Source organism: Ceratotherium simum, chromosome X (genome assembly GCF_057802395.1).
Source record: "Ceratotherium simum simum isolate JZ-2026a chromosome X, ASM5780239v1, whole genome shotgun sequence".
Lineage (NCBI taxonomy): Eukaryota > Metazoa > Chordata > Mammalia > Perissodactyla > Rhinocerotidae > Ceratotherium > Ceratotherium simum.
The window spans coordinates 123,470,679-123,498,251 of record NC_141940.1 but is presented as its reverse complement, the minus strand read 5'-3'; the positions used below and the strand labels follow the sequence as shown (position 1 = coordinate 123,498,251).

At 39.3% G+C, this 27,573-nt stretch overlaps 1 protein-coding gene across 3 annotated transcripts in view; it reads right to left on the bottom strand.

Moving 5' to 3' along the window:
• ANOS1 (anosmin 1) overlaps nt 1-27,573 on the bottom strand; it is a 189,651-nt gene that overhangs the window by 24,528 nt on the left and 137,550 nt on the right. For all 3 annotated transcript variants that reach the window (XM_087426605.1, XM_004440765.3, XM_087426606.1), the window contains exons 5-8: nt 25,483-25,667; nt 22,806-22,935; nt 10,913-11,118; nt 7,491-7,635 (exon numbers count right to left, since the gene is read on the bottom strand). In XM_087426605.1, the coding sequence (XP_087282731.1) occupies nt 7,491-7,635; nt 10,913-11,118; nt 22,806-22,935; nt 25,483-25,667 (666 nt within the window). The remainder of the gene's footprint in view (nt 1-7,490; nt 7,636-10,912; nt 11,119-22,805; nt 22,936-25,482; nt 25,668-27,573) is intronic.

Genomic DNA, 27,573 nt, shown 5'->3' with positions numbered 1-27,573 from the left:
CCATATCGAACGGACATAGAGATAGGCTGTAGTCAAGCAAAAAAAAAACCAAGAAATATTTCTTTGACTTAGGTAATTCAAATTTTCTAGGCTAGGTCACTTCTTATTGTGTCGCTGTTTCAGGTCATGATCTGGCTCTAGTTTCAGTGTTCCTTTTACCTTGCCATTTTAATTTAGCTACATTTTTTGTGCCTTCTTGATTCCTAAATCTGTTGGGCTCCTTCGTAACAATGTTTCAGATTCGTTTTGTTCTGAATGCACCAGCACTACTTCTGTGTGCTCCTGTTACAACACTCTGTCCTTCCAAACTTCCTATACGCTCTCCTTGGTGAAGATTTCCCAGGATAAACGGAAACAGACCCCTTTTCAGTGCTCCCATATTTTCCCAATTTTAAATAGCTATTTTCCCTTTAATTTGTTCCTCCAACTCAACCTTGAACTCCTCCAGAGAAATAACCTTCTTCTCATCTCCCTTGGGTTTACCCCACCTCACTCAGGGACACACAGAGTAAGTTGCTTTCTAAGCATGAATCGAATGAAATGAAATGAAGAAATCTATGAATCAACGGCTCTAGAGCTGTTACCAAATACTTATTCGTCTGGGTTGTGTGGGGTGTTTTACTTATGGTATTTACTTATGTTATGTTATTTAAGTTATTTACTTATGTTATATTATGTTACTTATGTTATTATTACGTTATTTAGCACAGTAATCCTTTGACACAGGATTCAAACATGTTTCTCCGGGGTCCATTTTCCTTTGTTGCAGCAAGGGCAATAAACCTAAGTTTTTTTCCAGGTGTGTTCCTGGTGGTTTTTGGTTTGCTTGGTGAGCTTTGACACCATTTTATTTATATCCATACAAGCATCCTATGAAATAGAACAGAGGTCATTAACTTTTCAGTAAAGGGCCAGAGAGTACATATTTTTGGGTCTCTCTCCCAACTACTCAATTCTTATTATAGCACAAAGGCAGCCATAGATGGTCTGTAAACAAACAACTGTGGCCGCATAACAATAAACTTTTATTTACAAACACAGGCAGTGGGCTGGAGTTGGCCTGTGGGCCATAGTTTGCAGACCTTGAGAAAGAGGAATTAGCATATACATGTTAAAGACAGAAGAAGTAGGACCTGAAAATATTAAGAATCGAGTCAGGATTCATCCAATTCAAGCAGTTTAATCCCAAGGCCATCTCAGGTCAAGCTTATGTTCCTCAATGACTAAGCACAGCCTCCTTATGGAGACCAAGGTGATAATTTAGATTGTTTAATAATGAGGATAGCAAAATTTCCCCTGCCTCATATCTCTCCTTTAGCCACTCGTTGATTTTGGAAGTCACATCCTTAGAAATTCTGCCCTTTGATGCAAGACTTTTCTGCTTTCTGAATTCCAAGTAGCCCTTTGAGAGAAAATAAGTTAAGCTGTGTTAAGCATATACTGATAAGAAACGTGTTATGGAAACTTTTCTAATAGAGCTGTGAGGTTCGCATTCTTGGGAAGGTGGAGGAAGATGGAAAGATGAGAATGTATGGGGAGAAGATTCTGGACCTGGGATCAGGCAGGATTAGTAAAGGAAAACTGGAGACCCCAAAGAAAAACTGCATCAACTGTCTCCTTTTCCTTTTACTGGCATGCGTGTTGAATCATCTATCCAATGGATCTCATTAAAAGAGAATGGATACTTATATTACCCGTGTTTATATTCAGAATATTTTAAATAGTCCAAATAAATGTTTGGATAACTGAGAAATATTTATCGTGCTTAAGGGTTCTGCACCCAATTCCTGTGTGTGTGTGTGTGTGTGTGTAGGGGTGTGAGTGTGTGTGTGTGTGTAGGGTGGGGGGGTTCCCACACTACCAAGCACTTCTCCAACACCAGCTGAGTGTCCTACAATTCAACTCAATTCTGACACTGTCCACCTGGAGATAGCATCAGATTCTATAGGTTAATGGCTTGGTCCCACAAGACTGCCCCCCCATTCAGAGGTCAATTGCAATCCAGGTGGTCACCTGTGCTTCTGATTGACTGGCTATAGATTAGAGGCTCCTATGATCCCCTCCTTGAGTTCGATTAATTTGCTTGAGCAGCTCACACAACTCAGAGAAACATTTGATTTACTAGATTACCAGTTTATTATAAAACAATATAACTCAGGAAGAGCCAGATGGAAGAGACGCATAGGGCAAGGTATGGGGGAAGGGCTCGGAGCTTCCACGCCCTCTCCCAGGGCACCACTCTCTGCAAATTTCCTCGTGTTCACCAACATGGAAGTTCTCTGAACCCTGTCCTTTGTGGTTTTATGGAGCCTTCCTTACGTGGGCATGATTGATTAAATCATTGGTCATTGGAGACTGAACTCAATCTCTAGCCTCTCTCCCCTCCCCGGAGGTCAGGGGGGTGGGACTGAAAGTTCCAACCCTCAAGAATCGGTTGGTGACCAGCCAAATCTGGTGACCAGCACCCCTCCTTAGGTGCAGTCCAAAAGTCACTTCATTAACATAACAAAAGACACCTTTATCGCCCTCACCACTTAGGAAATTTCAAGAGTTTTAGGAGCTCTGTGCCAGGAAGAGTGTCAAAGACCAAATATCTATTTCTTATTTTACTAAACCATAATATCACAGGCTGCTACTATACCCTGTAGAGAGCCAGGGTAACCAATAGCACAGTAAGCTTAGAGCCCAGAGGAGGAGGCTGAGACAGAACGGAGAAATTCACAGGGATCCTGGCCAAAACTTGTGCCTTTCTTGACACCATGAAAGAATCCTGCTGGTTACACCTATTACTAATTAAGGATTTAAGATTGTCCCAGGCCCATTTTTGTTTTTCATTCCTTTAATAATCTGTGATGGTGAGAATTCACCAGCAGATAACCACGACAGAAGCTTAGATGCTATGTTTAACCTCTATGTGAATTTTGTCTTCCTACTTTCTTTTATATCATATGCAAATTTTTATTTTTAATTATAGATGTAGGAACATGTTTTTACATATCTCAAGATCGAATCGTTGCTGCTTTATAGAAATGATTCATGTGCAGAAATACATGAACACGTAGTGTTGCTGAGGTGTGCCCCACGTAAAGGAGAGAGACGCAGACTTCAGTCCCGGAAGTGCATCCCTGACTCTGACAGTGTGTCCTCCACTCTCAGTAGTAAACAAAAATGGAATAAAATCATTTCTAGCATATTCTGAGAAGGTATGAGGTCTGATTTATATTCTTTAATAGTCCTAAAAGTTAAGAGAATTGAGTGGGCTATTTTTTCAGATGTTAAAATCTTGATGAATTTTACAGATGGAGAGATTCAGAGTATTTTCTCTCCACACCATTTTTATTTTGGAGAGCTAGAAGAATATCTCAGTTGTATAAGGTAACTATCAAACATTTGGAATCTGTCAACCCTGTAAATATTCCTCCTGCCTCCAAAAAACGAGCTACATTTCCATTCAAGACAGCGTTATGTCTCTCCTCCTTCAAGGGGACCCTTTTATAAAACTGCATGAACATTCAGCCTTTGCTTGTGCAGACATATTTATCATCAAAACACCTAGCAAGACTGCAGACTTGGAAAAATAAAATTCAAAAAGTAATTTATATGCTGACATTTACTACTCTCTTTCCTGTAAAATATAATTTCACTTGCTTATACTATAAAGTTTAATTATTCTTTACTTCTAGTTGGTTCATGATGAAATATACAGTGTTCTTGTAAAAGTCATATAGTAGTGTTTATGAGATTATATATCAACACTGGGACATAAAATCCTGAAAAATACTCAGTTATATCCTGCATAATCCTTTGCAAAGCCAATCTCTTCTTTGGGATACCCTGAGACCCAAACAGTATGTGTTACCACAGGTATTTTGTACTATTACTTCTTTTTTTACTTTTCTTTTATTACTTTTCTGAACCCACGTGAGAAGAATCAGTTAATCCTCAGAATAGAGTGGTCTTTCATATGTTAACTATCATACCTCTTTATTGGTCAGGCAAGACATTATCTGATTTTAAAAGATGACTGGAAAATGACCTTAACACTCAGAATGATCCTCTCCAATGGAGAGAAGTTGCCTGAGGTTGTAGGTAAGAAAGGGAATAATTGACTAATTTGGTTTCACAAATATTTTTGGAGCAATGCTTATGGACTATGATGGCTGCTGTGGGCACAAAGAGAGGTAATCGATGTTCTCTGATCTAGATGAGATTTTGGTTCAGTGAATGTAGTTGTCTGAGTTGGGAAGGGATGGGTCAGAACCCCACAGACATAGTGTAGACATAGCGGAGTCTACCATATGCAAAAGGACGGATGCTTCCACCTTAGATTACACAAGATAGGAGAAGGTAAACACGGGTGAAGGGATAGATATGTTTATACTCATGTGTGGCTTTCTGAGAGGGAGGAATTCAGACTATGCTGTGCAATATGGTTTAAGTTGAGATAAAAAGGTTTGTAATCATACTTGAGAGGAAGGGAGAAGGAGCTAATTAAAGAGGATCTCATCGAGTTTAAGAGGTCGTGTGGGGATGCCCTAGGAAGAAAGAGAAAGCCCTAGATGTGCTATGGAGACCCAGAGTCCCATCAAAGCTCTGTCTGTGGGCCGGACCACGACAAGGCTCTAGGTGACGTAACCTCAACAATGGCAAGCTGAGGTTGGATTTCTTCTCCTTGTTTTTGGTTGTGGGAATAAACATATATTAAATTATGGGAGTCTGCAATCCCATACCAGTTTCTAATGGGGAAGGAATGTTGTTTATTGGAAAAAACAGAACGAGATTCAAAGGAAACCTTATTTTACACAATAGATGAAATCTCCGCCACTAGTAGGAAAAAAAGAAGGGTCTTGGGTGAAGCAGAAGTTTAAAGCATTTTAATCTTAGAAGGAAGTTGGGGAGGAATAAGGGGGAAAGCAGTGAAGGATGAAATTTGGGGAGAAGTGAAAAGAGAAGATGAGTAGGTGACAATCTTGAGAGTGGAACTCAGAAGAGGGAGAAATCTGTAATATGATTAATATTTTCTAACGGACACTTTGGCTGCCGTCTACAAAATGGATATTTAAGAAAGAGTGGACATAGAAATACTAATTAGGAGACTTTTACTTTTATAAAAAAGAGGTGACAATGGCCTGAAGATGGGAAAGAATATGACAGATCCTACATTTCATCCATACATGAAATTAGAGACAAAGGGACTATTTAAAGAGCTGGATTTCTGGAGAGAAAGCAGAGAGAAGCATGAAGACTGACCTCTGGATCTCTGGCTTGAGCCTAAGGGTGAATGGTGGAGCCATGTGTGGTGCGAGAGCCTGGAGGGGAGCAGGTGTGAGAGGGAAAACGAGAGCTGGGTTTTGGATATGTTACATGTGAAGTACCCGCTGATCATCCACGTGGAGACGTTGGGCAGGCAGCTGAATACGTGACTCGGGAGTTCAGGGAGGGTCAGGCTGGGACACACGGGGAGTCAGCAGCACATGGACGGTTATGAAATCCATGCGACTCACTGAGGGCTCCAAGGGAGAGAGCCGCCTCCCGCTCCTCCTCCAATCTTCCCCCACACGGAGCTCTCTGCACACACGATGATGCTCTTTTCCAGCTCTCTGCACTCACGCACACTGCTGCATTTGCGTGAGATGACACCCGTGCCTTGTGAGCCCACAGTGCACTCCTTCTTCGGGACTCAGTGAGGACTGTGGCTCCTGTTCCCCACCATCATGTTAGTTCCCTCTGCTTCCACCGTTCCTACAGCTGTGCGTGCAACGGACTGATCTCTGTGTAATCATGTTTACAGGTTTGTCTCCCAAATTCAACATTAAGCACTTTTTTTTTTTTTTAAGATATTATTTTTTTTTTTTTAAGATTTTATTTATTCAGTTTTTTCCCCCCAAAGCCCCAGCAGACAGTTGTACGTCATAGGTTCACATCCTTCTAGCTGCTGTACGTGGGACCCGGCCTCGCGCTGGACGGAGAAGTGGTGCCTCGGGGCGCTCCCGGGATCCGAACCCGGGCCGCCAGCATCAGAGCGCGCGCACCTAACCGCCAAGCCACGGGGCCGGCCCAACATTAAGCACTTTTAAGGCAGAGATCAAAATGTGTCTAGTGCTGGCAATAATGTATGTGTATGTGCATGTGTGTATGTGCATGTATATTTGCATATGTGTAGGTACATGCATGTGTATATGTATGCACATGTGTGTATATGCACACACATATAAGTACATGTTACATATATACTACATAGTGTACACATGGTCCATGTGGTATATATATAATATAGTGTACATACGTTTGTAGTATTATATAGTATAACATAATATTTCCATCATTAGACACAGTAATGTCACAATTCATAGGCATACATTTCAGTTTGATGAATGAATGAATGAATGACTGGAATAAAAAATGAATGAAGTTACTAAACACATAGAAATGTTTCCGCGAGAATTTTTAGGTAAAAGTTGTATTGTATCCAGACTCCTACATAGAAATGGTAGATTTTTCAAATCCATTTAATCTCCAAAGAGACCATTTCCCAAAAGGTAGGAAGAACTTTTTTGAAAGCATCATTTCAAAGAGACCTGTCTATTTGGATCCTATCTTTTCCCAGGTGGTAGGAGATAATTGTGAGCAATCAGTGCGTCTAACTCTGCGGAGCTGGCCTTGCCTTTCCTAAATTCAGACAAGCTTTTAGCCTGTTCTCTTCCCCTTCTGAATCAGGCTCACTGCCATGATGAAAGGCAGATACCACGGGCTCACAGAGGTACCTCAGGAATTAACATCACTGGAGCCCCGGGACAAGTGGCCCGTGCCCTCACGCTCTCTTGTAATCCATCCATTCCTGGAAACCCTGCCAGAAGCTTTCCAGTGCAGCTCTAACCAGCCCCCACTTCTGCACGGAGCCAGACCAGTCCGGTAACTCATGTTTTGGCTCAGATACAAGTGTCATATAAGACCCTCTTCTTGTTTTGCTCAGCTCAGGGCAAACACACTAGTTTAGAAAAACTGTAAACAAGGAAAATCAATATGGGAATGACTTAGTCACTCTAGTCAATGGAGAATTCAGGAGACTTTCAAGCCGTAATCACAACCACTGTGGATACCAACAAAAATGGGCACGTCACATTTTCAGGAGGGAAGCAACAGTTTACAACAGTTTAACTGTATGCATTCTCCTTAAAAACATGTATGCATATGTAGAAAGACCCAAATTTATGTAAATATATAAATCTGTTAAAATGAGACATAAGCTTTCTTGTTAAATTTCCATTTATGACACTAAAATATTACACATAAAATCGATAAAAATCATAGAAAAAATTCGAAGGTAAAACTATTTCATACATCATAGTCCAAAGCACACAGTTACCTTTTTATTGGTAAGAAGATTTACCATGTAAAGATTCCAAATAAAAAACCACCTCTCCGTGGTGTCTCAATGTCATTGCTGGCTGGGTGAAAAACTGCTGGGGAAGCACTATAAGGTCACTTACTATTGCTGGTGGCGTGTGTGGACGTGAAATGAAGGGAGACCTTCGCACTCTTCAGGCGCGTCTGCCCCCAGTACGTGATGGCCTGCAATTCCACGCTGTAGTCACAGTCTGGCTGGAGTCTCTCCAGGATCACCAAATTTTGAGACTGCGAATGAAGAGAATATATACCTGAACTCCATGACAAACCTTCCCTAGCTCTCATCTTCATTGCAAGACCTCGTATATCATCACGAAGCATACCAACTTCTACCTTATGTGTGCCTTTAATTTTCCAAGATCACACATTCTTCTGCATCTTTAAGATCTGAAAATCCAGTTTTACCATGGACCGAAATAAATTTCATAGAAAGGCCAAAACATATTTTTCTGAAATTGTGTTCCTAATCCAATTATTGGATTCTCTCCGGTAGCATGGAAATGCATAATTCTGGCCCCCACATTTTTCTCAATATCATCTTGTAGAGAAAAGAGAGTTGTTTGTAACTAACTAATAGAGGCTTATGTTGGCACATGCTTGGAAAAATTATGAATTGGCATTAATTGTATTTCTTTGATATTTCTTCCAAATCTTCTATGAGTAAATTTCCACCCAAAGTTGTAGGAAAAATCAACCTCCAAAATGCTTTAAGAATTTTTCTGCCAATATATCAAGCATTCACCCAGTTTTCTGTGTGTGATGCTCAATATTAAATGAAGTAAGCCAAAACAACACAATTTGCCCAATAGCTTGAAGTCAGACAGAAATTCTACTAAGACCAAGAGATCAAGTGACGTATCCAAGAAAATCAGGTATTGACGGTGGGACCCAGATGGAAACACAGGTCTTGTAACTCCGAATCTAGTGCTTTTTCCACGGCTTACAGATAACTGTATAGTGAGGTCCCTTGTAAGAACTTGTAATTGAAGAGGAAATAAGGTTGTTTTCTTAGAATTCAAAACATTTGTCAAAACACAATGCATGTGTGATGATAACAAATGGCCCCTAGGCTACAAGAAGACTAGTCTATAAAAGGTCAAATTGGTGGTATTAACGTTTAGGAAGGAAAAAATGTATCCACCATTAATGCAACAACAAACAGCAGGCAGTTAGAAGCACATGCTTTCCAGTGGAGAATATTCCAGTTTTACGGGTGCAATGTGCTATATTAAGAGTATTGTGGTCTGAAATCATCTGACATTGAATCACATAAGTAACGTCCTCGCTTAAATTCCACAATCATCTATAAGCATTCTCCTCCTAATTTCAGGTATGTGAGATCTCTTTTCAAGAAAAGAACATGATTTTCATGGGCATTCCAGAACTGTGTGCACAATGCTCACTGTAAATTAATAGATGGCATCATTCTACGATTCTGGCTTTAGAGGGGTTAATTATCAGAACTCGACCATCTTCCCTCTGGTCAGCTCTGGAAGGCTGACATGACTGCATTCCAGAAGTGGAAGCCTGAGAGTCAGACTCTAGACTGTGGTCCCTTCTTCCAGGTGAGGCCGGGACAGCTCTCAGCAGCCCACCACCCAGCATCTCCAGAGAAACCCTCTCTGCCTCTTCACGGACGTTCCTCCTCTTTCAACCGATGCTGTGTCTGCATAAACCACTGACTCCCAATGTCTTTTAGTTAGAGTTTCTTGTTGGACTGCATATCATTCTCCCTAAACTATTATCTTCAAACAAGTAAGATAAAATTCACTTTTGAAAGAGTGTTTCCTTGAAAATTCCCTCTCCTCTTATTTACCAAGGATACCATTAGAATGGTATCTTAGGAAATGGGAAGCCATTGATCCCCAAGAAGAAAATTTCATAATTTCTCATGTTCTTTCATATTTTTCCAGTTTCTAGTCTTAATCCTCAATTGGTCAAATTTTAATACTGAGAACTCTAGTGATCCACATGACCTATAGCTTGCCTCTAGGGGATCCAAAAATGCAAGTCACTCATAAGATGGTAACTCCTGATTTAGGCTACTCTGGGCCGATTAGCAACTATAATTATATTTGCAGTTCAAGTATCCTTTAAGTGATACATAATAGAAATAAATTGGAAACTTCCCTACTAATCCTTGATGCTGTTTGGTTATTAATGGCAAGTGTGTGCATGCCTGTGTGTGTGGGTATGTGTGTGTGTGCGTGGAGGGGGCTGTCAGCATTTCATCACATCACATTTTGCCTTCCATCCCTGTGATTCCACAAACTTAGCTCTTCCAGCTCTATTCTGTGAGCTAAGCATGCATTACCAATCATCACTTGTTGCAAAGTCCTTCAAAATAAAAGATGGAACGCTCAGAAAGTTTCTTTAAAATAAAACCAAAATAGGATCACAGCTAGCTATCAGTGATATGGACTTTTGGAGACATGTTTTATAACTCTAAGTGGCACAGATGTTGGAACCTTCACTGCAAAAAAAAAGAAAAAAAAGTCTTGCTATTCTTTTTAGAGAATTTTCAAGTATTTATTTATTTATGGAATTCAACTTTATAAACTAGGGGGAAAGGTGTTTATGTAAGTTTTACAACAGCAAGATAAAATAACGTATACTGAAAAGAAACTGAATAACTCCTTTCTAGGCACCAAGCATTTCGTATGATGCAAAATGTTCATTATGACAGAAATCTCATTGCAGAAAACAATTCAGTCAAGATTTTATTTCTTGCATCTGGAGAATACACCATTCCAAGTTCTTTTAATCAACAAGAAAAATATTGTCAAAATGCATTTTCTAAGCTGTTTACTATTCCATTGATTGGATTACAGATGGAAACACCTTGCAACATGAAAGCCATGAACATGTGCTCTTTGATTTACAAGGATCTCAAACAAAACAAAGGAAGAAGACCTAAATGTCAAGTATTTTTTTTTTTTTTCCTGAGGAAGATTAGCCCTGAGCTAACATCTGTTGCCAATCTTTGTCCTTTTTTGCTTGAGGAAGATTAGCCCTGAGCTAACATCTTTGCCAATCTTCCTCTATTTTATATGTGGGTCACCGCCACAGCATGGCTGATGAGTGGTGTAGGTACATGCCTGGGAACTGAACCTGCGTACACAGGCAGCTGAAGCAGAGCGCACGAACTTAACCACTACACGACAGGGCCAGCCCCTAAGGACATTTTGAACTGTATCATATTCTATGGCTAGATAGATAAGATGGAGATAACTTTCGTTCTTTTCATTTCTGGAGTTGTGACAGCCATTTGGATACGAGTAGGTCAATGGACTAAACTCAACTGTTTTTACCTAAAATGTCAAAGGCAAAACAGTGGGCAAGGTCCTCCATTCTCTGAACTTCCTCGGTCAAAACACAAGGGATGGGAACCTTTCCTTCATCCATTCCTTCTCTTAGCTCAGCAGAAGCCACTTTTCAGCTCAGTTGCCTCAAGTTCAAATACCCCTGCAAGAAGATGCCCCCCTTCCTTCTGGTTCTCACTTACCCCATCTGTAGTCTTTCTCCGCTTCTTTTTTGTTGGGACTAGTGACTTGCTGCTGACTGTCCAGCTCCAAAACACTTTGTAGTGATGCACTGGGATATCTGGTTCCTCGGGCAGATCCCAAACAAGAGCCACGGTCACACTCCCGTCGCTGTTGATTGTAGAGTTTGCAAGCCGGAGGTTGGTGGGAGCTGGTGGTGCAGATGGATCTGAAATCCCAGTAGAAAGATGAACCATGTGGCCCGAGTACCAAGGATGACAAGAAAACCCACATCTTTGTACGTGTACTTACTACATGGTCAATACCTGGACCACTGCCCTTTATATGTAGAAAACTTGAAAACAAATACTAAGGAAGATCCCTTTTTAAGCCTCAAATTAAAATACAGTATACAAAACAATGAGATAAATGTGTTTGGGCCATATTGGTAATCTAGCAGGATCCTTCAAGGTATTTCCATACCACTACAACCCAGTCAAATTTTCATTGTACTGAAATTGATAAATTTCTGTAAAACATGGTAAAATTCAATTTAGGTTGGTTGACATTAAATAGGAAGCAAAGTAGAATTGCCTTTGAAAATTCTGTAAAGAAAAAGATAGAAATCCAGCTCACACAAGTACTTGTTTTCATCTTAGTGGCCCTGGAGCTTTTGATCCCTGCATCAGCTAAGAGCAGCAGAGATCAGCAAAAACGAACTATACCATTTTGTAACCACATTACAAATTGGATGACAGACAGTTAACATCCATTCTTGTAATTGCACCATTTCTGGTTTATCACATAAACCAAAACCTTCTCAGCTGTCAGGAGAGAGATTAGGTCCGGAATTATTACTCCACAAATCTCCATTTCAAATATCTACACTTAGATGACTAAACATGTGCGAAGCCAGAGGGTCTTTCCTTCATTTTTTGCCATAAATTGAGCAAGTGTAGATGCCACTCACCACAAATGATTTACAGATGGTTTCATTTCAAGACGCCTTCCCAGGAAAACGTTGTCAATAATTCTAATTATAATACCATCTGCATCAGAGGTGCAAAGAAGTTATACCTAACTTGATATAAAAGAAGAAGACTGGAGGAAAAATACCCATGTTTTTACTCTCAGGTTCATTCGTGCTTTTGGAATGATGGAAACATGAATTATTTTTAAAACTCGCTTGCTTTTCTCTAAGATATATAAGGTCTGGAGATTTGGTTGGTTGCTTAATTTTTAAAAATGACAACATTTCGTAGTTGCTTTCTTAGGCAAGTGGCTAATCCAAAGGACATTATATGATGCTGTTGATCAAGTGGTTCTTAAACAATCAACATGAGGAACTTTCTGGGGCACCCAAGACTTACGTTGGGATATGCTGATTCTGTAAGTCTGAGGGGGGCCCAGAAATATACATACATAATATACTTTATATATATGTATTTTTTATGTAAAACACACGCGTAATTCTGAAGTAGATGATCTGCAGGCCAGAAGTTGAAAAATACTGCACCTTGGTGGCAACAAGGCAAGAGGTCTAAACATTACTTAGTTCTACATAAGGAAGAAAACTCTTGTTCCTATTATTATGGCACATGAAACTCAGGCTTCCTTGCTATGCTGGTTCAGAAGAGCCATCTGAGAAACCCCACTCTGATTGTCCATATGGATGTGACATCACTGATGACTGTCTTCTCTTTGAAACACGTTCCCCACTTGACACCACTCACTACTGGATTTCCCTTCGGTCCCACGAGATGCTACTTCTCTTCTCGGTCTCCCCCTCTGGTTCCTCCCCATCCCTCCAGCTCTAAACAGCAGAGCGTGCAGCTTCAGAACTTGGGGGCCTCTTCTCTTGTCATCTACTCTCACTCTCTAGGGATCTCATCCAGTCACAGCTTTAAAAAACAACTTTGTGCTGATGACTCTCAAATGCATGTCTTCAACATAGACTTTGCCCCTGAACTCAGATTCAGGAAATCAAGGGTCTTCCTGTCACCTCCACTCAGAGATCTCAAAGGCAACTTGAAACTTATGTGTCTAACACCAAAATCATGACCCCTCCCACCCCCCCCACTCCATCTCAGGAAATGGAAATTCCTTTCTTCCACTTACCCAGACCCAAACCTTGAAGTCATACACCTCTTTTGCCTTCATATCCCTTGAGCAAATCTTGTTAGCACTACCTTCAAAGTATATCTGGAATTTAACTGCTTTTCACTACTTCCGACACTCTGCACCAAGCCACCATCATCTCTGCCTGATGATCAGAAAGCCCTCCTAACAATGCTCCCTGGCTCTGATGCTGCCTCCCTAGAGCCTTTTCTCAATAGAGCAGTCTGGCTATTCTTTACACAAGCCATGCCTGTCTCTCCTCTGCTCAGAAGCTCTTGATGGCTTCCTATCTCAGAGTCAAAGTGCTAGCATGCTCCCAAATGTCCTGCAAGTTCTTACAGCACATTGTCTCCCAAACCACCTTTCCTTCTGTCCTCACCTGACCCCTCTGCTCTAGCCACACTGGTGCCATGCCATTTCTTGGAGAGGAAAACCCAGGTATCCCCATGGCTGGCTCCTTACCTACTGCAAGTCTACCAGATGTCTCCCTATCCAAAAGAGCTATACACTCTTTCCAACTCCCACCAAAAATATTTTCACCATGATTTTCTCCTCCTTTGTTGTTCTCCACAGGCCTTATTACCAACTGGCTTATTATAGACTTTATTTGCTGCCTGCCTCCACTCACGGTCATGAAACTTCCATGAGCACAGGATTTTATCTGTTTTGTTCACTTCTGTATTCCCGGCATTGAGAAGAGTGCCTCACACACAGAAGGTGCTCAGTAGACATTTGCTGAACAAATGGATGAATGAACAACAGCCTTCTCTTAAATCTTAGGTTTAATTTGTAAGGTGCTATTTCAGTTTCAGTTTTAAATGATGTCAAATGGAATGGATAAATCAAAAGAAGATTGTGAAGGGAAATGCAAAATCAAAGGGCTGCTCTTCTTGGTTTGAAATGAGATGCTCAACGCAATCCCCTTTCCTCTTACGATTCAATCCTTAACCTACAAAAAGTTGCTACAGACCTAGCTGAGAGGGAAACTAGTTTGCACACTAGTTATCACTTCAAGGCAAGAGAAAAATTAAAATGTGTAAAGACAATCAGAGCCATTCACGGTTTCAATGACGCACCTGAATGTCTATGTGCTGAAAATAAGTGGTTACCTGAATTTTCCAGATATTCTGAGTTCGTAGGAAAAACTCAAAATCATCTCCTCTTCTAAAGAAATTTCAACTTTATGAAGGTCAACTAGCATTAAGTATTTCATCATTTCCTTAATCTACTTCATTCACGATATTATTACTTACTGCCCTGGAAAAATGTTCCTACCTTAGACGTAAACATAATAATCCAGAATATCATCATCTAGTGTATGAAACATTATGAAACATGAAACAAAGTAATTCATGAGAACAACATGAGGAAATAATGCTTTTAAATATATGAGTTAATAATATTTGCTTTACATTTTCTTAAAAGTAAGGCCCATTTTGACTATTTACAATACCAAGACAGCATACTTCTAACACCAAGATGAGACACCCCCATTTCTTTCTCCCCTAGAATAATTGCTAAGTTACAAAGTCAAAAGAGAATTGTAGAGATCACCTGTTTATCAGTCTGATAAACTGTAAACTATTTGTAAACTATCTATTCATTTATCCTTTTATTCACTGTAGAATTCAGATAAGAGTCTGTCTCATTTATCTAATCCAGAGGATTTCATTCGGTCCTAGCTAATTCTTATATTCAAGCTATTCACTGCCTTGTGAAATGGTTCCCCATATTATGAAATAAAATATATTCACCTTGTTGAATTATACAAAATCTTTTTCCGACTGCATGATGTTTTGTGTTCGAATTTTGAAATGTAGTTGGAATATTGCATGTAAAAACTAGATAGATAGATAGATAGATAGATAGATAGATAGATAGATAGATAGACAGATAGATATACAAGGACTCCACATTATGATAAAGCCTTAAGGGATTCTACAATTAATTTATTCGGCTTTTATTTTAAATGGTAAAGGTCATAGGTGTTAGAGAGGTAAAGTCACTTGCCCAAGGTCATTCACATAATTCAGAGCCGAGCAGAAGTGAGAAAAAAAATAAGAGGAAAAGAGGGCATTGAAGCTCTAACAATACACGCCTACACACACCACACACTCTACATATGTTATATTTCCTCATCATCATGATGGGCCAACACCCTTATAGAAAGTAAACATGTAAAACCCTTTAATGGGAAAAGTGTCCATCACAATAGTCTAGAGCAGGGATTGACAAACTTTTTCTGTAAAGGGGCAGAGAGTAAATATTTAAGGCTTTACAGACCATACAGTCTCTGTTGCAACCACTCAACTCTTGAAAGCAACCAGAGACAGTATGTAAACAAATGAGCATGGCCGTGTGCCAATAAAACCGTATCTGTAACATCAGGCAGGGGGCCAAATTTGGACCACAGGCCATCGATTGCCAACCCCTGATCTACAGTCTTTCAAAAGCAGTGATACCATCAGCTTTTTAAAGCCCATCACTTACTGTGAGGCAGGCTCCTCTAGGTTTTCAGACAATGCTATTTGTTAAATACAGAAACCCACTCCTACATGTTAAAACAACAACTGAGTAACATGCAGATGGCAATAAAGAGAACAACCATTATAAATAAATAATCATATATATGTATAAGTATTCGTATATCCATATAGAGGAACAATATTGTCACGTGCCACATAACGACATTTCGGTCCACAATGGACTGCATATATAATGGTGGTCCATAAGATGAGTACCATACAGCTTAGGTGTGTAGTAGGCTGTACCATCTAGGTTTGTGTACATACACTCTATGATGTTCACACAACAACGAAATTGCCTAACAGTGCATTTCTCAGAATGTATCCCCATCATTAAGCGACGCATGACCGTATATGTTTTAAGAAAATGAATGTTGATTTCATTATTTACTATTAGATTTCCTCAAACGAAACCCAGAGATCAAACGCCCCACTGAAGCGCATCATAGGAATACCTCTTGAGGATGTGACAGTGATCAAGTGCAGTTATATTTTAAGAGCAGTGATTATCACTAGTCACAAATTCTCCAACTAATTAGAAGCTTGGTTCTAATACTTAAACTTTTTTTCTTTCCAGACTCAGCAGTTGGTATAGTTTTCCTTCTCTCATTAAAAAACAAACAAACAAACCCCAAATCACCCTACAGAAGCTGCAGAAACGGCACTGCAGGCAAATTTCCAACTATTAAATAGTTTGAAGACAGACGCACAGCGAAGTCTTGCCCACTGGAAATGGCACGCATGGAGCAGCTATGGAACAGCATAAAAAGTCATGGGTCCCTGCGGGCAGCAGGCAACTTCATGACTACCAGTGATGGCTGTTCTCGTCTCACTCACCCTCCGTAACGTACGCATGGAATAACTTCTAGTGTGATGTGCATACACAGTGGAAACAATGCTGCCTGCCTCTGCATCCTTTGTAATGTATCCTGTACACATGGGGAAATAAGGAAAAAAAGATGTATGCAAAACTGAATTTGGAGGGAAGTGAATAGAATAACTGAAAGATGATGTATTAGGGTAATGACAATGTAAGCTGAATTTTTAAATTTTTCTTTATACGATCCTTTGCAAGTGAGTTATTTCATAACGTTAAATTGATATTGACTCATCTCAAATGTCTCAACAAATGTTTGCCTGTTTTGAGCAACATACAAAAAAAAGGGATTCAGATTCTGCTTTATACGAGCCACAAAATTGGAAGTCTTTCCTTTTTCACTGCCCATAGTGACACATAGAGGTTGGCACGAGAGCCAGAAACACTTATTTGCCAAATTCAGCCAACTTGTAAATGATATCTTGTAACAGGTAGTAGTACTTAGCAGAATATATTTCCAACACTAAGCATGCAATAGATACAATTTTTTTTGCCCCTTCAATAAGTATCAACGTGATCAAGGAAAGGTTGAACACCAATTCATTGGAAGAGAGAAGCCAGTACAACATGGAACCTAAAAAGTACTTTTGCTATCGGTACAATCGTCCCTCTCAATTGTTTACTCACACCTCTGGGATCTCTGTTAGTTAGAAACCGGTGGGTTTCTTATTCAAAGAAGTGGACGATAATGTGAAACTTGTCCGGTGTTTGGAAAGAGGGAGGCCAGGAGACAGAAGAAAAGGAGCCCAGAGACGGATGCCTGTTGGCAGTTATTCCCTCTGTCCCATGGAGAATTAAGACTGGGAATATTTGGGGACAGTGGGATTCCTTTTATGCTCTCACCACCTTCTGTTCATGCAACTGCTAATACATTTATTTTATATCATAATTCAAAATGCATTAGATACATTCTGTAAAAGGAATCATGTGGATATTGAATAAAACAAAAGGCAAACAGCAGATGCTCTCAGCACCCCCATCTTATTCCCTTGTATTTTACTATTTCAGGGCACATCAGCTCAACTTCTAAATGGCAGCCTCCTTCCTGAGCCTTTGTCTAGACCCAGAGCAAGCCCTGCCCACATGCAGGACAGATACGCCAGGGAAGAGCCTGCATTCAAGGACTGAGTTCTCCAAGGAGAAGCAGCTCTGGCTGCCCACAGTGGTAACTAGTATGAGAATGCACCTTTTAGTTTTTTCTGTCTCTTCCCTGTCTTGCTTCCCCTCTCACCCACCCCTGTTTCCTGGATCATTTTCTCAAGAAACCTCCTGAACTTGCATCGGCTTCTGGAGGGGCGCCATCTTTGACAGATAATCTCCACGTGTCGGGAATCACATTCTAAAGCAGCATGTGCCAACACACTTGTGAACAGACAGACACATCTACACCTTGTGTTTTGATGCTTCTTACAGTGTGTTCCAAATGGAACAGAATAGACACATCTATACCCTGTGTTTTGATGCTTCCTATGGCTTGTTCCAAATGGAACGGGATAGATATGTCTATGCCTTCTGTTCTGATGTTTCCTATGTTTTGTTCCACGTGGAAAAGGATAGAAAAGTTTCAGTAGACTCTAAGATCTGGTGGGCTTGTTGGCTACAAAAGCACTTCATCCCAGGAGTAACCTAGGAAGGTATTCATCATTTCGATGATTACCACTTCAATATTCTACATAAAGAGACAAAAAGTAGAGAGGGACATTATTATTAGACTATTAAATTATTTGTAATTGTAATTTTTAATGTTGAAGCCAATTTTCCTTCTCAAGTACCAAGGGTAAAGATAGTACGTAAAATGTAAATAAGTAAATATAGAAATTATTCCTACCTCTATTTTGACCTTTCTGCTGCCAGCAAAAATTATCGATTTTATCCATTCTATAATCACATATTTCTTCTAGGGGAGGTAGGCATTAGCAATAAAAATATCCAAAAATGGCATTCAGCAGAAGAAAGAAAAGTATTAAACTGAGTTACCAATCTATGAACAACTCAGAATTTTCTATAAAAATAGGTATTCTAAGGGGTTAGGATTAAGTTTTGGGAAAATAAATGAGTTAGAAGGAAATTAACTTAGTAGCCAATCCATTCTGGCAAACCACAGACTCGTTTTGTATTTACATATAACCAAAAGAAGAGAATGACAAAAATTTTGGCTTTTCTATGAAAATCAGGATTATAGCCCATGAGTACCAGGCAGCGAGCCTAAACTAAATGAAACCCATTTTATAAAGATTTTTTTCTTTTTCTATTTAATTTTAACTTGTGTTTTCAGAGGTGCTCATGGTAGATGGAAAAAGTCCCTTCCCCTTTCCATTGACCCAGCCTTAAATTATCATGGCTGGCCTACTACCCAACTCAAATACACTAGATAATTGCTTACCCTTTGCACAGACTAGTATTTTAGAAGCAATAATTCTTTCTTAAAGCAATTTTAAACCACTAGAAGACTTACAACTGGTACAGTTTCAGTCCTGGACCATAGTAGGAATAAATGGGCTTTTATTAAATGAAAATGCACCATTTTTTTGAAACATTGCAGTTAATGTTAAAATCTTGTTCTATTTCCTGCTTTTACAAATACGCCCAGAATCCTCCTTCCATACATCTCAATTGTGAAGAGCATTCTGGATTTTAGTTCTTTAACTCTTGCAAACCAAAAATATCTGCACAGAATTCATAGTAGATTCTGCTATGGTTTCAGTGAAGATGCATCACAGAATGATGGGAGTGTAATAGATCCACTAAACAGCTGAAGACACTTCCCCCAGGATGTGCCTAAAGGATACTTAACCATTCACAAGACGGTACCACATCTTTCTTTACCCTAATCTCATCAAATGTAGAAAAGTGCCTTACTGGGAAAAAAAATTTTTTAACAACCTCATTGAAATATAATTTATATGCCATAAAATTCACTCCTCTTATGTGTACAATCCAACGATTTTTTAATATTTACTAAGTTGTACAACCATCACCATCATCCAGTTTTAGAATGATTCCACTACCCTAGTAAGATCCTTCCTGTCTTCTCAGGAAAATTTTGAGGTAGAATTCAGCTTCTGCATTTATGACTCCTGTTTCTCAACTGCAACCCTATCCGAATGTGCAGTATCCTTCAGCTCAGTACATCTACTCCTGAGAAAAGCCTGTTTGCAGACAAGGGCCTAAAACATATCAATTGTATTGACTTGTAAATGATTACTCCTGTTCTGGAAATAGTGTATCCCCAAAGAAATAAAGGAATGTTCCCCTTAAATATTCCCTTCTCTCAGTAATCTCCATTTTAGTAATTGGCAAAGCCATTCTTTCAGTAGTTTGTGACAAAAGAGCCCTGGAGGCGTTCTTGACACTAGTCGTTTCCTGCAAGCCACTGGCAAATTCCCAGATCCTATCAGATTTCCCTTTCCATGTGTATCCCCTAGTTGGTTCACTTCTGGTTTCACTCAGCTTACCACCATCTTTGACCACGAATATTGGATTGGCTTCCCTTCTTCTGCCTCCCTCCTCTTTCGTCTGTTCAGCACAGGGTCTGAGTGGTCCTACTAAAATCTAAGTCACAGCATGCCAGTTCTTTGCTCAACATCGCCCAGGCGCTCCCCCATCTAACTCAGAGTAACAGCCACATTCTTCACAACGGCTATGAAGACCAGACAAATCCACCTCCCTCCTTGCTCTCAGTCTTCATCTTCCATTACCCCTCCCTGTCCCCTGCTTGACCCTCAGGCTCCTCTGCTGTTCTCTGAATACTGCAAGCTCACTTCTGCCTCAGGACCTTAGCATCTACTATTTCCTGGGACTGGACTGTTCTTCCTTTAGATTGTTGCAAGGCTGACTCCTTCACCTCTTTTATACAAACATTTCTTTCTCAGCAAAACCTTTTCTGGCTACCTTCCCTAAAACTGTAAAAAAATACCAAAAAAAACCCACCTCCCCCTACAGCTCCTGGGTGCTAGTTTTTATTTTTCTTATTGTCAGTTATCACTATCTACCCTACTATACTGGAGTATTTTACTTACTAATCTTGTTAAATGCTTCCTCTCACCCCAATTAGAATGATTGTGTGAGTGTGAGTGTGTGTGTGTGTGCCACAAGAACACACTCATAGAAGAACAAAAGAACATTTTTGTGTTTTCATTCACTTATTACCCTCAGTGCCTAGAATAGTGTCTGACACACAGTAGGTGCTCAACAAATATTTGTTGAATAAAACGGCATGAAACATGAGTGATAAAAGCACAAGCCAAAGAAACAAAGAGGAAGTTATTCATTTCCACCTTTGAACTTTCCCAGGAAGGCAGGAAGGATATTACTGGGGTAATGGGCTCATTCTGAAACTGGGTGATGGTGATGGTTACGTGACTCATAAACACTAAAAATCACTGGATTGTACACTTAAGATGAAGGAATTTTATGATATGTAAATTATATTTCAATAAAATTGTTTAAAAAATTTTCCCAGTAATGCACATTTCTACATTTGATGAGACTTGAGTAAAATGAGGAAAGATGTGGTACCATATTGTGAATGGTTAAGTATCCTTTAGACTCATCCTAGAAGAAATGTCTTCAGCTGTTTAGGGGATCTATTACACTCTCATCATTCTGTGTGTTCCCTGAAACTATAGAAGAATCTATTATGAATTCTGTGCAGATATTTCTGGTTTGCAAGAACTAAAGATGGGAATGCTCAATGTTGGGAATATTTGTAAAAGCAGGAAGTAGAACAGCATTTTAACGATGACTACAATGTTTCCAAAAAAATGGTGCATTTTCATTCAACAAAAGCTCATTTAAATTTGAGGACATACCTCTGATTCTAGACTGTTAAGGTGCTCGGATAGATACATTAAGAAGTGTTAAGACAGCATGGCCTTGCTCTTTCCCCAGAATGGATGCCTCTTAGGAAGTTACAGCCACATAACCGGCCCTGGGGACTGTCAAATGACCTCTGCCCAGATCCCACTCAACTCTTAAAGGTATTCAACATCTGTCTCCAGAGGCTGGGAACCGATTCTGTCTGATGCCTGAATTTTCAGCCTTGATCTGAGCGCACCGGACCAGATCCTGCAGGCAACTGAACAGATGGTAACACATTTTGACCATGACATGCCTGGATCGCATTTGAACCATGAAACTCAAGGTGAAGAGTTCTCAAGCCTTTTATTAATCCTCATGTCCTAACCCACAATTAATTGTTTATTTCACTTGCCTCTCTAAATCATCAGACCAGTTGCAGACACAGTCTTAAGACAAGGTTTGATGTCTTTATTTATAATTTCACTTTCAAGCTTGCTCAGTGTATTTGCCTCAGTTGGGGGAAAAAAATGCACGTTTCCTTTCTTGAAAGGACTTTTTAAAAGAAAGAACTAAAAATCCACAACCTACACTGTAATAGAATCCAATTTAAATTATTTTGATTTCAAGTTTCCCAGTTGAGACCTACGATTATGCAGAGAAGGGGGTGGTAATATTATATAGTGAGAAATGAATAGACTAGCGGAAATATATATTTTTTCCCAGTCACGGAACAGAAATTGTAACTTATACAGCTAGTTCTAACCTTCCCATAATGAAAGACACGTGATTGATGTTGTAAGTCTTATGTTATTTGTTAATATCACAATGCATTTTGTTTACAAGAAATTCAAATTAGCTTCCATGTAAGAGGATAACTCCTGCTTAGTAAGTGAACATGGCTAATCTCTATCTATGAAACTGGATCTTGATGATCAGCCAAGCAGATATATAATTAATTCAAAAGGCGCATAGCCGTCTAAACACAATTGGAGAAATAAACACAGAGGTACCATTAATATCTAGTCAAATTATGTCCTTTAACTATCCCAGACTAAACTAACCACAAATGTAACACAGTTAACATTCATCTGATTCCACAGAGGTTTTAAAATAGCAACGAAATCAGAACTGAAAAAAATTATAACAATGATAAAGTGACTCAGGAGAGGTGTAAGTTCTGGATGTTATGACATAAAAGAGATTAATTCACACTCAATTTAACAATCATTTCAAGAAAAAATGCATAGTTCAAAGTAGCTAAAACTAACCCTTCCTCTCCAAAAATTAATTGAATGGTGCTGATGCAGAATATCTTGACACAAAGCCTCCACAGAAGTTGATGATGGAAAACCGCCACTTCAAAGTTGAGAAAATCCCATTATATTATCTTTTGTGACATCTCGAAGGTAAAAAGCCCAGGGATGTCCTTCATCATAAATTCACATGGGACCTTCAAACACATCTGGTCTCATTCGCTAAGAACAGCAAAGCCACCTGTTGGCACACCATAAATATGAACACGGAGACACGATGGGTCTGCATCCCATGTGTGTCCAGGAGGAAGGCGAGTGTCCGGGGCAGGAAGACGAGACTGACCTTTGGAGGAGCGGAAGTGTTTGCTGGGGGCAGTGAAGCCTCGGGTCCCGTGAACATTGACAGCCGCCACTCGGAACTGGTACCACCTGCTGGGCCGTATGTCAGTCAGTTGAACCCGCTCATCTGTGGTCTGAGGGGAAATGTCACAGAGCACAGAGAACCCTTTGATTCTGACATGTCAATCGGTCTGTTTTAAAAATACACTCTCATCGGCCAACACAACGCAGCCTTGACCTCTCTCTACCTCCACCCTTCTGGATAAAGATCTCTGGAAGTCAAAACTTTATGAGAAATGCTTGGGCCATTTTTAAATCTGATGACTAAATACAGCATTTGATGGATTCAATCAATAAATTATACATATGAGAGAATATATATATGAGCTAATCATTACACTATAGACAAGAAGATGAAATCTTATAGAAAGCAGACGCGTTTTTAACTTGCATGTTAAATATAATTTTGGAAGTAGGAATGAGAACCCACACATTTAAAGAATGCTAACAATTTCTGGAAGTAAATTGCAACCCAAGACTCTTTTTTCATTTGAGTAAATCACATAACATCTGCAAGGACTCGGTTCTGGTCCTGAAGGGTGAGGTGTGTTAATATACCCTTGTCCAATAATATATCCAAAGAAAAAAACTGGACACTGGGGCCATTCCATAGGTTTTGCTGTCTCTACTGCTATAGTCCCAAGATATCAAATAACTTTAACAGTATTCATAACTCCCTCCTTCATCAGACTAAGGGAAAATATACCTGGTTTCAAAAATGATCTCCGGTAGATCTGAAAACTTTTGCCTCGACTTCCAAGGAATGAATGCCTGAATTCTATGCCTCATCTGTGCCTAGTGTCGAACTCAACTTGGCCTTCAGTGGATGAAACCGGGGAAGAATTGAATTGAAACCCTCCCAAACCTCAGTTTAAAATAACTTATGGAAAAGGATTGTCACATTTGTTTTAACGTCTAAAAGAAGCTAAACATTCTGAAATCAAAGGAAGAATACGGGCCGGCCCCGTGGCTTGGCGGTTAAGTGCGTGCGCTCCGCTGCCGGCGACCCGGGTTCGGATCCCGGGCTCGCACCGACGTGCTGCTTCTCCGGTCATGCTGAGACCGCGTCCCACATACAGCAACTAGAAGGATGTGCAGCTATGACATACAACTATCTACTGGGGCTTTGGGGGAAAAATAAATAAATAAAATCTTTAAAAAAAAAAAATAAAAAATAAAAAAAAATAATAAAAAGGAAGAATACAACCTCTTAAACGTGGCTTTCTACCTCATTTGGCAGAAATTGAGACATTTTCACTGACTTCATCATTTAGAGTTTTAGCCTTGAATTTAAAAAAGTAAAGCCAGCATGATATCCAGAGCATTTAGCAGACAAAGAAAGGAAGCATTACATGTGGTAACTAGTGAGAATAGTGATAATAATAATTTAACATCTTTCCTCTTTCTGAAAAAGAAAGGATGAAAGAGATGATCTTATCAGTTACTTTCATAAATCTTTAAATAATTTGGAAAATTTACAAATGATATATTGTACGATTGTTTAGGGGAGCACATCAGGTAAATCAAACAGAATTTTAGGCTGTATTCTGAACATCTTTATGTTTTATTAAAGCAAATTTTTTTACAAAATAGGTATGGAATAGAATTACTAAATTTATTTGACCAGCTGGTTTTTTTTTTTTCCCCTAATTTAAGATGTTTCTTGCAGCAAACTTCTCATTTATTTTGGGGAGGTCTTTAAAGTATTTTAGTGTTTATCCTCCTTGAGATCCTACTATTGAGAAAAAAAACGAAATTCCTCTTCCAAACGCCTGAATACTGAAATTTATTTTATATATACTTAAGAAAATAATGGGAATCTTGTCCTTGGAGAAGAATGATCTGATCAACTTAAGGTGAGACTTTTTCCCTATAGACATACATTTGGAGAAGGCATTTTAGTTGTTGAAAAGCATGAGGCAGTTTCATATTGAGAATTGATTCTTTTTCTATATCCGTGTAGTTTTCTTGCAGCTGGTAGTGCATTTAGCAGCTCTTAAAAAGAAAGAAAATATTTTGCTTTTCTCATCGGCAAGACAGAAGAGGAAGAAGCACAGCTAAGACAAACTCCAGGAGTGTTGCCATCCAGGTGGCGTATCGGTTTGTAAGTGGGCTAAGACGAAGAAGAAAGCACTTAGCAAAGATTTATGAGCTGTTGGCTACTTCCCACTAAGTAGTTTTGTGATATGAATCTTACTCCATGCGACTAAAGTCCTTGTGTAAATGTAGGAAAAACAGAAGAGAAGTCATTGAGATGATCAAACGTCATGTTAACTAGTCCTAACATTGCTTCATTTCTCTTACTCTGGTTGGTTTTAAGTGTATTTCAAGGAAATGTAGTTCTTGGAGAAAATAAATGTGAACACTGAGCTTAGAAAATTACTTCCCTTCTACATGTATTTTGAGCAAATTAAGCCAACAGTCAAGTTCCTAGTTGTACCAGGTGGTACCTACAGAGCTCATGCTGTCTTCTGCAGATATACGTGATATTTCCACATCTGATTAAGTGATTTCGGCAGTCAGGCAATTTTGACTGAGGCATATCAAGTTAATTTTATATCTGTAGGTGTGTAGGTAGACATTACCTCAAGGGAAAAAAAAAAAGTCTATGAAGCACTCACCTGCGCTACTGTCTGCCAATGTGTGGCATCGTCTTCACTAGGATGGATTCCATAATTCCATCTTCTTTGTACCACATATATCACAGGCTCAATGGAAATATTGAATTTCGAGGACCACTTAATCTCCAGCTGTCCAGACTGCAGTTCTGTAAATCGTAACTCCTTTCTGGGCTTCAGGGGGACACCTGAAACAGGACCACGTCAATTAAAACAATCTGCGTGTGACTCAGAGCGAGGCGAAAGTTGAGGAAGAAAATCTATAGAGGAGACGAATCTCATCAGATGATAACCAATACTCTATTTCCCTTCATGAAAGTGGCCTCTCCATATTAGGGTTTCACATTTGATCTCTTCTGACACTAACTTCACTTTAGCTTTCCCATTTTTTTTTTAAAGGGTCTAAATTGATTCCTGATTCAGACAAGTTTTTTTCTCCCCGGTAATCTCAAGAGCAATTCTTTTTACGTGCATTCTTCCAAATAAATAACGTCACCAAGTTGCATCACTTGAGGATAACAGGGAATGCTCACAAGGTGATAGTCGTAAAGAGTTTCAAGTCTTTTCCCCGTTTAACATACTGGGTTTCTATTGATAGATTCCAAGGTCATTATAATATGGTTCCCAAGTTTGCTCTCCTTTCTATCTCAGGGAGCTTTCCTTTTAAGGAAAACATTTTAAAGTTCAATTCCCTCATGCAGTCAAGTCTTACAAGAAAGTTCCAAAGTGTGAGTCTTCTGGATTCCCCAGCTGATTGCTGGGGCTCTCTCCTACAGACTTGTGGTTTAAAATTGGAAAATGATGAATTTATAATGTTTGGTTTTGGCACGAGTGAGTGCCTTGCTTCAAAAGTCCCTCACAGGTGTCCCATTTTAAAGTAGTTAATCATTCTGATTGCTTTTTCCCCTACAGCGCATGCAAGTTGTCTGGTAACTGAAAGATTTAAGAACCGTGGTTCAATATAGTAGCCATTATGGAAAGAGATTTTTAAAACAAAGTTATAATACTAATGGGATTATGTAAAACAAATTGAATTAGGTAGAGTCTATGGCACCATGATGTTCAATGCCATCAAGACCAAGAACACTAGTTGCCATTAATATCATTTTCTGTTGAGAAGGAGCATTTGCCTAAAGCATTGACCACCCATTTGAAAAAGTGAGTTCGGAATGCTCTATTTCTTTTCCCATTTCTTAAGTTTAAACAGAGAGGAAACTGGAAAATGTGCAAATACGTTTTCAAAATGTACATTGAAAATTCAAAACGTACATTTCAAAAATGTAAATTACATTTGCAAGATGTAAATAAGATCTGATGCACATTACTGACATGGCTGAATTTCAACTCATTTCATTTTGATATTAATTCAAGCTAGGTCTTGTCTGGGGAAGTTTTAAAGTCATTAAATATTTAGGTGGATGGCGTTGGATAATTTAAAAATGGCATATTTATACCTGCTCAACAGGTCATTGATTTTCTTTTTTCTCCCAACAGTTTCTTTTTTTTTTTCTTTATTGTGAAATTTTTGTTGTACCTTATTGTTTGTCAGTCACCATATAAATGCATCTCTTCACCCCTTGTGCCACCCCCCACCCTCCTAGCCCCTGGTAACCACCAAACAGTTCTCTCTGTCAATGTGTTAATCTTCCACTTACGAGTGAAATCAGGTAGTGTTTGTCTTTCTCTTTATGGCTTATTTCACTTAACATAATACCCTCTAGGTCCATCCATGTTGTTGCAAATGGGACAATTTTGTCTTTTTTTGTGGCTGGGTAGCATTCCATTCTATATCTATACCACATCTTTTTTATCCAATCATCAGTTAAGGGACACTTGGGTTGCTTCCATGTCTTGGCTATAGTGAATAATGCTGCAGTGAACATAGGGGTGCATAAGCCTCTTTGGATTGTTGATTTCAGGTTTGTTGGGTAGATATCCAGTAGTGGGATAGCTGAATCATAAGGTATTTCTATTTTTAATTTTTTGAGGGATCACCATACTGTTTTCCATAGAGGCTGCACCAGTTTGCATTCCCACCAGCAGTGAATGAGGGTTCCTGTTTCTCCACAGCCTCTCCAGCATTTGTTGTTTTTT